Source organism: Bos taurus, chromosome 10, assembly GCF_002263795.3.
Source record: "Bos taurus isolate L1 Dominette 01449 registration number 42190680 breed Hereford chromosome 10, ARS-UCD2.0, whole genome shotgun sequence".
Lineage (NCBI taxonomy): Eukaryota > Metazoa > Chordata > Mammalia > Artiodactyla > Bovidae > Bos > Bos taurus.
Genome location: NC_037337.1, coordinates 79,554,280 through 79,567,582, shown reverse-complemented (window position 1 = coordinate 79,567,582; position 13,303 = coordinate 79,554,280). Strand labels below are relative to the sequence as shown.

Genomic DNA, 13,303 nt, shown 5'->3' with positions numbered 1-13,303 from the left:
ACCATTTGTGCTAATCTGAGAAATCCACTGCTACCCTGGGGGTTAAAATAACCCAAGTCTTCAAGAGAACTATATTCTATCTTCAGTTAACACTCAAACACCAGGAAAATTATACTTTCTATTTCATGATATGTTTTTATTTCATTATAATTCAAAAGACACGAAGTGATTCTCCTGTAATGTCTTCAGGGACGGATTGTTTCTTCTCCTTTGGGTGAAGGAATCCCTAAAGAATTTCTGCCCACCCCCCACCCCCCTCCAACTGTCAGACTCCAACCGCTCCTCTCCCGTGTAATCAGCCTTATTAGAACATTTTCCTGACGCCAATATTTGACCTCTAGAAGAAACATGCGGTAACCGACTAACCATAATTAGGGAAACCTGAACCAGGGTCTGGACTTGGGCTCAGGGTAGAAAGGACTGGGGAGATTTCACGGTGGCCAGAGGGGCCATGGGAGAGCTGGTTGGATGGTCCCAAAAGTCTTAGATCCTAGCCGGTTGGGGAGTCCTTGCGTATCTGGGGCAAGATTCAGCTTCTCTCCGAGTCTGGGAATTAGGAGCGCACATGCCGAGCTTCGGACTACATTTCCCAGAAGGCTCTACTCCCCGGGTTTTCGTAGTTTACCAGGGCGTGTCTTGGAGGCGAGGCAGCAGTCGGCGAGCACAGTTGGGGCAACTCGCTGCGGCTGCGGCAGCCGCACCTGCCTTCGGGCGAGATGGTTGGGGTTCTGCTCCTGCTCCTCCTTCTCCCCTTTCTCCTGTACATCGCTGCACCCCAAATCAGGTCTGTGCAAATGTACTGCCTTCCTCTTAGAGAAATCTGCGGGGCGCGGGGCGAGGGGAGACATACATCCTCATCGAAGCTCTGAGCTTCAAAAGGAGGACAGGAAAACTCCCTGCGGGTCTCCAGGTAGGGGATGTTCGGTGGGTCGGAGGGGGTCGAGCTGCCCGGGGAGAAGAGGGCGAGATCAGGAGACCCCCAGGTCGTGGGAAGAGGCTGCAGTCCGGAACATCCTGCTTTGTTTCCTCGATGCCAGTCGTGACATCTGCAGCCCCACTGTTTTGTTGCTGTTAGACTGGCTTTTCCTCTGGGCAGATGCTGTAAAGGATGAAAGGGTTTCATCACTCTTGTCTTCTAACATGCCTTAGCAGCAGAAGTAAGGGGTGGGGCGGCGTGGGGGAGGGCGGTCCCGAGTCTTGCCCTGGGGTTTGGGGTGAGGAGGAGAGGTTGAGGGCCGTGGTCTCTGCACCAGGTGATAATCAGCCAATGGCTGGCTTAGTGCCCCAGAGAATCAGCAGCGAGTTGCCGGACAGGCAGCCTGCTGATTGGTTCTGAGTAAATCACCAGTAGTGACGGTGGACCTGTGACTGCAGAGAACACTTCTTCCCTCGGTAGGGATTGGGTAGGGTGGAAGGGAAATGCAGTCAAGGTGCGACTGGAACTGGAAGGCGCGCTAGATCACTCTCTGCAGTTTCTTACACTTTCACTCCTTCCTTCCTCATTCCTCTCCTCGCTCGAGCCGATTCTCCCATTTTGTTGTTCCTCCTCTGAACTCGCCGCGCTCCCACCTCTAGAAGCTCACACGAGTGCGATACTCGGATGAATACGCTCCTTTTTCTCTCTTTTCCGCCACAGCATCCTCTGATCCACACAGAATCTCAGTGAAAAGTTGAACCTGGCGTGCTGCAGTCCATGCGGTCGCACACAGTCGGACAGGACTGAGCGACTGAACTGAAAATACTGCTCATACCTCAAAGAGATTTTTCTAATCAAAGTTATACTCCAAGGGTCATGTTCCCAACTTACCAAGCTAGGTCGTGGGGGCTGGACCAGAGCTGGACTTTCATAGTTGGTTGTCTCTTTCTTTCCTGCTGGTTAAGGAGAAGGAACAGCTGGGTTGAGGTCCTCGTGGGTGCTTGTGGAGGAGAAGCGGAATGGACGTGGGAAAACTGAGCGGGGAGGATTGTCTGAGGAGAAAGATACCCGCTGGTGGGCACCTTGCTTCCTTATTGGCCTGTTTGTTCTAAGCAGGAACTTGAGTGGCGAGCAGTTTGTGCTGTGCAATTTTCAATGAAACATTTAAATTAAAAAATGCTTATCCCAGTCAACTGATTCTTTTAAATTGACTCCCCAGGCTTTGCAGAGTAGAGGACAATCTAAGACCTAATACCTGTTTATGCATTCATTCCTTTGGAGAAGTAGAGTAGTGTATTGCTTAGGAAGAAGGACTTGTACTGATTAAACCAGGACTGGAATCTCAAGTTCTGCTCTGTATTTATTTAGTCATGTTTTGCCTTATTTTTAACTGTTCATGTGTAGGGAGCTGGGGGGCAGGGGGGAGGGTGATTCCTTTCATTTTGTCCCAGGTTGCCAAGCTTTCATAATTTTTAACTTTTTTGTTGGGTAAGCTGTTTTATTCAACCATAAAGGCCATAAAGTGCCAGTTATGGACCGATTAACATCAGGGAACCAGTTCTTTCTTTTTCTAGGCTGAGTCTTGTGATTTCCTCAGCCCAAGGAAGAGCTCCACCAGGAGCTCAAATATTCATCCAGTTCTTGTACTGCAAGGAGCTAGAGTTAAAGTTGCCCTTAATAGAATCATTTCTGTCCTTAAGCAAGAGCAGAAAAAATTTAAGCAAGAAAATCTTAAGAGCAGAAAACTTTTGTTTTGTTTCCTCCAATCTTCCTTCAGTCTGTAAAAGGACAGCAGTAGAAGGAACAAAAACAGCCGTCAGCCTTGGGATGTGTAGATAAGGGGGTGTTGCAGGAGCCTCTGGCTAAGGCAAAGAAAATGAAGAACTGATAACTCCTCTGTCTGCAGGAAGATGCTGTCCAGCGGGGTTTGTACATCAACCATCCAGCTTCCTGGAAAAGTGGCTGTGGTCACTGGAGCCAACGCAGGCATCGGGAAGGAGACCGCCAAAGAGCTGGCTCGAAGAGGCAAGTCTATCTGCTTTCAGTTCCCTTCTGCTACTTGTTTGTTTGTTTTTTAATTGAAGTATAGTTGATTTAGGGCTTCCCTGGTGGCTCAGGTAGTTAAGAATCTGCCTGCAATGCAGGAGACCCAGGAAGATCCCCTGGAGAAGGGGATGGCTACCCACTCCAGTATTCATGCCTGGAGAATTCCATGGACAGAGGAGCCTGGCGGTCTACAGTCCATGGGGTCTCAAAAGAGTCAGACACAACTGAATGACTAACACCGTTATAGTTGATTTTACAATGTTGTGTTTATTTGTGTTAATCACTTTGTGTATAGCAAAGTGATTCAGTTATACATCCTTTTTTATATTCTTTTCCATTATGGTTTATCTCAGGATATTGAATATAGTTCCTTGTGCTATACAGTAGGACCTTGTTGTTTATCCATTCTATATGTAACAGTTTTTATCTGCCAACCCCTAACTCCCAATCCATGCAACCTCCTCCCTTCTCCGCCTTGGCAACTACAAGTCTGTTCTTGCGTCTGTGAGGCTGTTTCTGTTTTGCAGACAGCTTCATTTATGTCATATTTTAGATTCTACATGTAAGTGATATATGGTATTTGTCTTTCCCCTTCTGACTTAACTTCACTTAGTATGATAATCTCTAGTTCCATCCATGTTGCTGCAAATGGCATTATTTCATTCTTTTTTATGGCTGAGTAGAATTCCATTGTATATATGTACCATATCTTTTTTTATCCATTCATCTGTCAGTGGACATTTGGGTTTTTCCTTGTCTTGGCTTTTGTGAATAGTGCTGCTATGAAATAAAGGTGCGTGTATCTTTGGGGATTATAGTTTTGTCAAAATATATGCCTAGGAGTAGATTTCTGGTTCATTTGGTAATTCTATTTTTTAGTTTTCCGAGGACTATTTTCTATAGTGGCTGCACCAACCTATATTCCCACCAACAACATGGAAGGGTTCCCTTTTCTCCACACCCTCTCTAGCTTTTGTTATTTGTAGACTTTTAATAATGGCCATCCTGACGAGTATGAGGTGATAATCTCATTGTAGTTTTTATTGCATTTCTAATAATTAACAGTGTTGAGCATCTTTTCCTGTGCCTGTTGGCCCTCTGTCTTCTTTGGAGAAACTTCAGTTTAGGTCTCCTGCTGCTACTGCTATTTTATCCCTTGCCATGATGACCATTTTCATTATTTCCTCCCAGGCTTGGAATTCAAGAACATTTGAAAGGCCCCACTGATCTGCTGGTCTGAATGTTGTACATGTTCTACATATAATGGATATAATGAAAAGTGTTGATTTATTTTTCTTGCCTGATTTATTCATCAGATACCTCTTTGTGAAGCAGGGGTAATCCCTTTTTAGAAACAAACAGTAGAAAATAATATTTAACATTAGAATTAAGTCTTTGATGCTCACTGCAAAACAGAGCCAACAGTTTGTCTCTCTTATATGTTGATTGACAGGAGCCCGTGTGTATTTAGCTTGCCGGGACGTACAAAATGGGGAATTGGTGGCCAGAGAAATCCAGATGATGACAGGGAACCAACAAGTGTTGGTGCGGAAACTGGACTTGGCTGATACTAAATCTATTCGAGCCTTTGCCAAGCGCTTCTTAGAAGGTGGGTGTCCAACTAGGGACTATGCTGTGGGTTTTGCAATTAACATGGAAGACTTAGCTAAAAAGAAAAGATTCCTCTCCCTCTCTGACATCTAGAAATGCTAGACAAGATACAACCAAAAACTTTTGGATTCATAATGGAACTCATTAGTAACAAAGGGAAATCCTCAAGAGGCAGGGAAAAAAGTGACTTTGAAAAGTCACAGCAGATTTTCTCAGTTAGGAATCAACCTGCCAACGCAGGGGACACAGGTTCGATCCCTGGTCCAGGAGGATCCTGCATGCCTCGGGGCAACTAAGCCTATGAGCTGAACCTTCCTAGAGCTCATTCTCCACAACAGGAGAGTAGCCCCCTCTTGCCACAACTAGAGAAAGCTTACACGTAACAACGAAGACCCAGCAGAGCCAAAAATAAACAAACAAATAAAATTCACCCCAAAATGTCATAGTAGTGCATAAGAACTAAAGCCAAAAATCTCGTATGTGTACCAGAACTCCATATGGGCTTTAAGGTCTGGAGTCCACATATCCGTATAGAGATAAGAGATGAGGCCTCAGGATGTTGAGGGCTGGGTTGCTGTACCTGAGGCTCCACGTCAGGCTGGGATCCACAGTCATCTGGTCCACGGTACAGGGGCTTAGAAAAAAAACCCCAGGCCAGCTGCTCAAGGATATGACAAAGAAGCCTATCATCTCTCTAGGAGGTGGATGAATAAAAGGTCATCGGCAAGAAATTAGAACTTCAGGCTGACATCATTTATGGGGGCGGGGGGGATTTCATTCACGTCACTAACTGATGCAAGAAACTTAAGCTGAGAAATTAACATAAAATCCTGTAGTGTCACATCAAAAGCAAGTCCAAGAGCACTCTGTAGACTTTTTCCCTCATAACCCAGGGATCTAGGCCTCCCAAGGAAAACAACTTCCACTGATAATGCTTTTAGACAAAAATTACAAATGATATGAAAAAAGAAATCATAAGAGAGTTTGCAGTTGAAACAGAGGTGAAATCAGTGTTTCTTTGGGGGCGTGAAACCAAGTGGCAGGGAGGCGTACCAAACATCCTGCTTTTCTCTTGTTTTGAAATTTCTCATTCAGCTGGGGAAGTTTTTCCATTGGGAGAGATAGAACACTTCCCAAAAGCAATGAGTCAGTAGATCCTGAATTGGAAAGATTGGAAAGGCCATTTGGTCATGTCATGTGGAATTTTTCCCTGTAGTAAGAGTATGTAGGATTCAACTAGCATCTTAAAATGAAAAACAATACAAAATAAATATGAAGGGAAGAAAGAGGGAAGATTGAAGCCATGCATCCCCTTTTCAAAGCGTGGGTGTGGGGCAGATTTCAAAGATGTAACAGCCGTGGCTGGCCACGTGCACACTCCGTCTCCTCTTCCCCGCAGAGGAAAAGCATCTCCACATTTTGATCAACAACGCAGGAGTGATGATGTGTCCCTACTCCAAAACAGCAGATGGCTTTGAGATGCATATGGGAGTCAACCACTTAGGTAAGAAATCTTGTCTCATCCCAAAGCTAAAGGGAAAGTTAAATTCTCAGTGGAGAACTTAGGGTCTTGTGGCGCTTTCTTTGTGGTGTGAATGGACCTCTGGGCCATAACAGACCATAAATATATTCATTTAATAAATAGTGTGGTCCTGCCAGAAAGCTCAGGCTCCCTTGAGGTTCCCCCCATTTTTTGATCTGTGTTTCACATTCAGTTTAACTTAACCTAATTGGAGTGGGTGCTATGTTACTTTCTTTGTAGCCACCCTTTTGGCAGGCATCAAATGGAGGCCATAGGCTCTTAAAGAGTTATTACCGAGTCCAAGCTTACTCTGCTTACTGCACGACAGGCCAGTGAATCCGAGAGGCGAGGTGTTGAGGCAAGGAAGAGACTTTAATCAGGGAGCAGGCAGACTGAGAAGACGGCAGGCTAGCACCTCAAAGTAACCATCTTATCAGGGTCTGGATGCCAGGTTCTATTATAGATCAGAGATGGGGGTAGGTAAGGAAGCAAAGTAAAAAGACCATTAATCTTGCAAACCTCGGCTGGAATGGCAAGCCTCAGGCATGGGATGTGTTCATTTCCCTCTTCCTGCCATCCACAGATGGACAGGGTTCTAAACAAAAGCACTTTAACAGCCAGGCAGAGGCGCAGGATTCTCCGAGGCAGACTGTTCTGTATGATTTTAATAACAAAAGCAGCAAAGAGCAAATCAAAGAGACAGTTCCATCACAGGGTCAGAATTGGCTTCCTCCCTGCAACAGTGATGTTATTCAAAGTTGGAATAAGATATGATTTCATATTCACGAGGGCTTCCCTGGTAGCTCAGCTGGTAAAGACTCTGCCTGCAATACAGGATACCTGGGTTTGATCCCTGGGTTGGGAAGATCCCCTGGAAAAGGGAACTGCTACCCACTCCAGTATTCTGGCCTGGGGAATTCATATTCACATAATCTAGACCTCTGTCACAGAAGGATGTCTATGTCTTTGGCTGTTCCTATGTCCCTAAACTCTCATTGAACTTGTTCTGTAGTTAATAATAAAAGTTAAAAGCTTTATTATTGGATTCTCTGTCTCCCATAGCAGAGCCTGGCTCACCACTACTCCCTTTACCCCCACCTTGGCCCTGAAATCTGTTCATTCTTTTTCTCATAGGTCACTTCCTCCTGACTCATCTGTTGCTAGAAAAGCTGGAGGAATCAGCACCATCGAGGGTGGTGAATGTATCTTCCTTAGCACATCTCCTGGGAAGGATCCACTTCCATAACCTGCAGGGCGAGAAGTTCTACCAATCAGGTCTGGCCTACTGTCACAGCAAATTAGCCAACATTCTCTTCACCCAGGAACTGGCTCGGAGGCTAAAAGGTAGGCTTAAAAGTAGTGAGTATGGAGACATGAGTCAATGGGAAGTAGCTAAAAGTCACAGGAATCAGAGCTGTTTTATGGAGCCCATCTGTAGACAGCATCTGCTTTCATGGCTCTGCTTGGGTATGGTTTTAGTAAACAGCCCACAAATGAATGTTGGAGGTGATGGGGGAGTTCTGAAAGCTTGACTTTGGCATTTACTAGCTGCACGACCTGCAGCAAGTTGCTTAACTTTTCAAGTCTTAATTCCCCATATGTAAAGTGGGACTGCTTCATGGGTTATTGTTATGATTAATTTAACCTTGACTCATGAGCAAATCAAGGTTTTTGACTTCTAGATAGAATGGAGGGACCAAAACTTGCAGTGGCTACAAACACTAGGATAAAACAGGTCCTGGGCCTATAGAGGGTGAGGGGGTCTCCCTAACAGCAAAGGTTCAAATAAAAGGGAAATGTATGCTCGAGGAAGGGAGTCTCCAGACACAACCAGAGGTCCTTAGCACAGTCTACTCTGGATTTCCAATAAAGAGTAAGGAAATCCAACGTGGACAATTAGAAGTGCTTAGACTTGAGGCAGGCAGATCAGGCAGAAGGAATCAGACACAAGCGCTTCATCACTGGAACAGGAGTGTCAAACCACATGAACAGCTGTGAGATGGGGAGGAAAGTCTATGCCTAGGGCGTGATATCCTTTATCAGCTGTAGATGGATCAGGGGAACTGGGTGGTGAAAATCAACCAAAAGTTGGTCAGGGTGTTAGGGGGAGCCTAGAAGTGCAGAGATGGGTCCAGCTGTGAGGATCAGATAAGAGCAGAGGATACACAAGTAAGGACACCTGATGGATGAGGATTAGGTGGGAAATAAGCTGTGATGCAAAGAAAGAAACCTGGGCATGATGAAGAGTCATTCATTCAGCCATTCAATAGCCACGTATTCAGGGCCCATGTTATTCTACACACTGGATTAGGGGCTGGGGGTGGAGTGGTTCACATCCAACAGGAGAGAGAAATAATTAGCAAGTTTTTATCCAGCTGTCCCATGTAAAATGAATCTAGTAATGCATGAATAATTTGCACTGTGAAAAAATGTTCCAATAATATGGAAGTATACAGAGCTAGAAATGAAACCCCCCCCCGACTTACTCTTCTCTGTCCCTCTTCTGCTTCCCCTCCGCCGCCTTCCCCAAGAAACCACTGTCAACAACTTGACCTGCACCTCTCCAATTATTTTCTTGTGCATTTAACTGTGTATATACCATACATAAGGAACTGAAATTCTAACCGTATTTTAGAGAGCTTTCCATATAGTACTGGAGATTTACCACCACCAGTGAAAAGGCAGCTTTAGAAAGGCAGTGATCAACAATGTCAACTGCTTCTGAGTGGGTCCTGGCTCTGCTGCTTCCTGACAGTTAATAGCCACGCTCAGCCTGAATTGTAATCTGTGAAGTAAAAATATACATTACTGTGAGGAGTGGTTGTGACAGCATCAGGAGAGCAGAGTCCACAGCAGGCAAATGTCCGTTCATGTCTCCTGCCCTCTTTGGCCATTCAGCATCATCAAGTCCTGTCTTCCTCTTTCCATATGGCTTCCTAGCATCAGGCTCTGGCGTCACGGTGTACTCTGTGCACCCTGGCACAGTTAACTCTGAACTGGTTCGGCACTCAGCCCTCATGAGATGGATCTGGTGGATTTTCTCCTTCTTCATCAAGACCCCACAGCAGGGAGCCCAGACCAGCCTATACTGTGCCTTAACGGAGGGTCTAGAAGTTCTCAGCGGAAACCATTTCAGGTACGAACGTGTGTGTTTTTGAAGATGGAATTTTATTGCCTATAGGAAATTATTTGGATTTGTCTGATACACTATATCCTTTAAAAAAAAAAGTATTTATTTATTTATTTTTGGAGGTGCTGCACTGGGTCTTCATTGCTATGTACAGGCTTTCTCCAGTTGTGGCAAGCAAGGGCTACTCTTCATTGCAAAGCCTGGGCTTCTCATTGTCGTGGAGCCTCCAGGCGTGAGGTCTTTAATAGTTGTGACACATGGGTTCAGTTGCTCTGGAGCAAGTGGGGTTTTCCTGGACCAGGGATAGAAGTCATGTCACCTCCATTGGCAGGCAGATTCTTAACCACTGGACCACTAGGAAAGTCCTGAAATAGTATAGTGTTTTTTTTTTTAGTAATTTTATTTATTTTAGGCTGTGCTTCAAGGGCTTTTCTCTAGCTTCAGCGAGCTGGGGCTACTCTCTAGTTGCGATGCGTGGGCTTCTCTTTGCAGTGGCTTCTCTTGCTGCGGAGTCTGTGGGCTCTGGGGCAAGCGGGCTTTAGTAGTTGCGGCAAGTGGGCTCAATAGTTGAGGTTCCTGGGCTCTAGGACACAGGCTCAATAGTTGTGATGCATGGTGTTAGTTGCCCTGCAGCATGTGGAATCTTCCCAGACCAGGGATTGAACCTGTGTCTCCTGCATTGGCAGGCCAGATCCTTTACTGTGGAGCCACCAGGGGAGCCCCCAAAATGGTATAGTCTTAAAAATTGTTTCTCACACGACTTCAAAGATCTTGATTCCCTTTAGCCAATCATTAAAAAATAACCCTTCATTGAATCCCTGCTGTGTACTAGATGCAGAGAGGAGAAAAAAGAGTAAAAGAATTATTCTTGAGAAACTTTTCTGGGAAGTAAAGAGTTGGGACAGCTCTCCTGTATTTAATGGGGACTTAAAATAATTGGAATTACAACAGTGAAGAGAACGTATATGAAACAGATGGGACCTTATTACCATTTCTTTTTTTACGATTTTTTTTTTTTAACGTGGACCATTTTAACAGTCATTTTGAATTTGTTACAATATTGCTTCTGTTTTTGTTTTGGTTTTTTTGGCAATGAGGCATGTGGGATCTTAACTCTCCAATCAGGGATCAAACCTGCACCTCGGTGGAAGGCAGTGTCTTAACCACTGAACCACCAGGGAAGTCCCCGTGTTACCATTTCTTTTCTCCTATCATCTTTTCCTTCTTTTGTTGGTTATGAAGCTGACTTAACTTGTTCTTTGAGTTTTGTAGTTTTATAACCTACAGTTATAACTGTAGGTACACTGAAGAAAGAAGAAGCACTTCTTTAATCGCTCCAAGCATCTAAGAGCAATGTAGTATCTCAGCCACATGACACCATACAGCATCTTATAGAGTTGACCTTACAGACATATTTGAACAAGATGGACATACACAGGTATCAGCCAGACACTGATATTATAATTAAATATTTATATACACACACACACAAGGGGGATATAAAGACTAAATGATATGTATTATATATCAAATAAACATTCTGATCCCAGGTGGTCTATGAGTTCCAAAATGGTTCTGACCCCATTTTTCTCTGGGGTAAAGTCTGGAGAATGAAGAGGTAGGACAAACACTGGTCCTGTGAACCACCCAGAGCACATGTCATCCCCGGGTTATTTTTCTGTCGTGTTCCTTATGCCAGGCGGAGGGCAGACTGCATTCTTAACCCTGTGTTCTAAGGCTCTCTCTTTCCCTTCCAGTGACTGCCACGTGGCATGGGTCTCTGCACAGGCTCGTAATGAGACGGTAGCAAGGCGGCTGTGGGATGTCAGCTGTGACCTGCTGGGCATCCCTGTGGACTGGCTGATGATGGCAGCTGGACCCAAGAGAAGCCTGAAGCAGACGACTCAGCACACCCTGCCAAAATGATTCTCCTTCAGGATGGCCAAAACCTTGAGCACGAAGCAAACCTTCCAACCTTGCCTGCTTGATGCCTGATAAAAGCCCAGTGTGCACTGCCGGATTCATCCAAACACCTTGCATTTGTCCAGGTTATTTTGCTCCTATTACTGCCCATTACTAGAGATAATATAGGCTAAGTAGACCCTCAGTTGACCTCCAAGCTCATCTTTTCCTTCTGAAGCCTCTTACCCAGGGGAACCTAAGCTGTGGCAGGGGTTGATTGATGGCACTTTGGATTAGTTTCTGTCCTCTTTGTCCACAGTGTAGTTCTTCTGAACCAAACTACCTTCAAGGGGAGGCATGATTTAGCCTCAGCTAAACTCCAGGAGTCCCAGTGGCTTGGCTCAAGGGCAGGGTTTGTCCTTCTTCTCCTAAGAAAACCACCATGGCACCAACATCTGAATTCTTTCAGCTCTTCACTGAATCTGGATTGTGGCATGGCTTTATCTTTGCCATGCCTAGATCACAGAAGAACTTCCTTTTCTAAGAAGGTGGAGTTTACTGGATGGCAGAGATTTGCAGAAAGGCAGAAATAAACATCAAATTTAAACTGTCATTCATTTTTCTGCTGTTTCTCAAATTAGCAAGAAGCTAGTGGAAAAGGCAGTTTGAAAAGATTGGCCACTTGACTTCACTTACTGACCCTAATTCATGGAGGCTTCCTCTTTGTGCCTTAGTTTCTCTTAGAAAACCAGAAGAGGAAGACTATTTAATGATTGTCCCTGAGTATATCTTTGTGTGTGTGCTTGTGTTTTTAAGCAGTTGGGAGTATTCAAAATAGTCACAAAGGAACAGTATTAAACGGACCTTAGTGCAGATAAATAATCAGAGACAGAGCAGACCTGTGTCATTCAGTCTTTGATACAAATAGGAAATAAACTCTACCCAAGAAGCACATGGGTAGCAGGGAAGAAGTCCAAAAAAGAGAAGAATCCTGGAAGGTAATGCATGCAAAGGCAATGAAGGGGCTAGAAAAGGGTGTTGTTGTTGTTTAATGCACAGCTAAAGATGGTAAAATCCAGCAATAGAAGAACTGAGGGTGACTACCTTGTGTTCAAGCATGATAAGGCACTGTTTGAACAAGCTCCCGTCAATCTATGTGGCAGAAAAAGCAGAAATGGTCCCCCACCCCCTCTACTTCTTTATTCAGCAAAATTATCTTAAGGACTGGTATTGGTAATTATGGTCATTTTAAAACTCTTTCAGGGCATTTCCATGACAAGATTAAAATGTCTGCTGTATAGTATACTTGAAGAATGTTTATCCAAAGTAATGGAAGTCTGAGAAATTGGACACAAACATGTCCCATCACTTGTTTGGAGTACATTCTTTTAGTAGAGTTTGTGATTTTCTTGGACTAATAATTACATGTTCACTTTGGTGGAGAAAAGAGTTATAGGGCCATAGTCTTCTCATATTTGTAAATAATCTTTTGTTGAACTTGTTTTGACCATTAAACTATATATTTAGATATGGTCATTTTATGGAAAAATTGGAAAACTTTTGATAATAGTACAGAACTGAATTAATATTTTACTTAATTTATATTGAACTGTCAATGACAAATAAAAAATTTGATGATTTACCATGTTTTTATTTACCAGAATAAAACCTGTAATAATTAAGCAAATTTAATTTGAGTCAACAGAAGAAAGCAATTAAATAAAAGTTTAATTACGGTCAAAAGAGGAAAACACTTTTCGTTTCTATGGTTATGCAATCAGTCCTCATTCATGAGGATAATTTGTCCCAGAGTCTGCCACAGTGCAGTCTCAATTCAAATGCTATTAACTTGGGTTGTTGATAATTTGATTGTTCATTCACCCATTTCTACTAATCTTTTATGACACTGTTCAAAGACCACTTTTTCCAACGCAGGCTATTTATAATCTTTCCTTTTTGTACCTGCCCCTTCTGTAACACAATGCTATGGGGCTTATCACAGTACACTGCTACTAACAATCCCAGACTTTGCTATCTCTGAATGCTCAATGAATACTGGTGTCTCAGTGATAAAGAATCCGCCTGCAATGCAGAAGACTTGGGTTCCATCCCTGGGTCAAGAATATTCCCCTGGAGAAGGGAATGACTACCCACTCCAGTATTCTTGCCTAGGAAA

At 44.0% G+C, this 13,303-nt stretch overlaps 1 protein-coding gene across 3 annotated transcripts; it reads left to right on the top strand.

Annotated features, from left to right (window-relative positions):
• Positions 1 to 264: 264 nt before the first annotated feature.
• On the top strand, positions 265 to 12,880 carry RDH11 (retinol dehydrogenase 11). 3 transcript variants are annotated; one of them, XM_059890901.1, is made up of 7 exons: positions 265 to 353; positions 2,823 to 2,941; positions 4,416 to 4,571; positions 5,973 to 6,077; positions 7,230 to 7,439; positions 9,036 to 9,231; positions 10,983 to 12,880. In XM_059890901.1, the coding sequence occupies exons 1-7, from the start codon at positions 349 to 351 to the stop codon at positions 11,149 to 11,151; spliced, it is 960 nt and encodes a 319-aa protein (XP_059746884.1). In that variant the 5' UTR covers positions 265 to 348; the 3' UTR covers positions 11,152 to 12,880. The 3 variants fall into 3 exon arrangements, with proteins under 3 accessions (XP_059746884.1, XP_005212137.1, XP_059746886.1); XM_005212080.5 differs by lacking the exon at positions 265 to 353 and adding an exon at positions 648 to 784; XM_059890903.1 differs by lacking the exon at positions 265 to 353 and adding an exon at positions 1,910 to 1,990.
• The last annotated feature ends 423 nt before the right edge of the window (positions 12,881 to 13,303 follow it).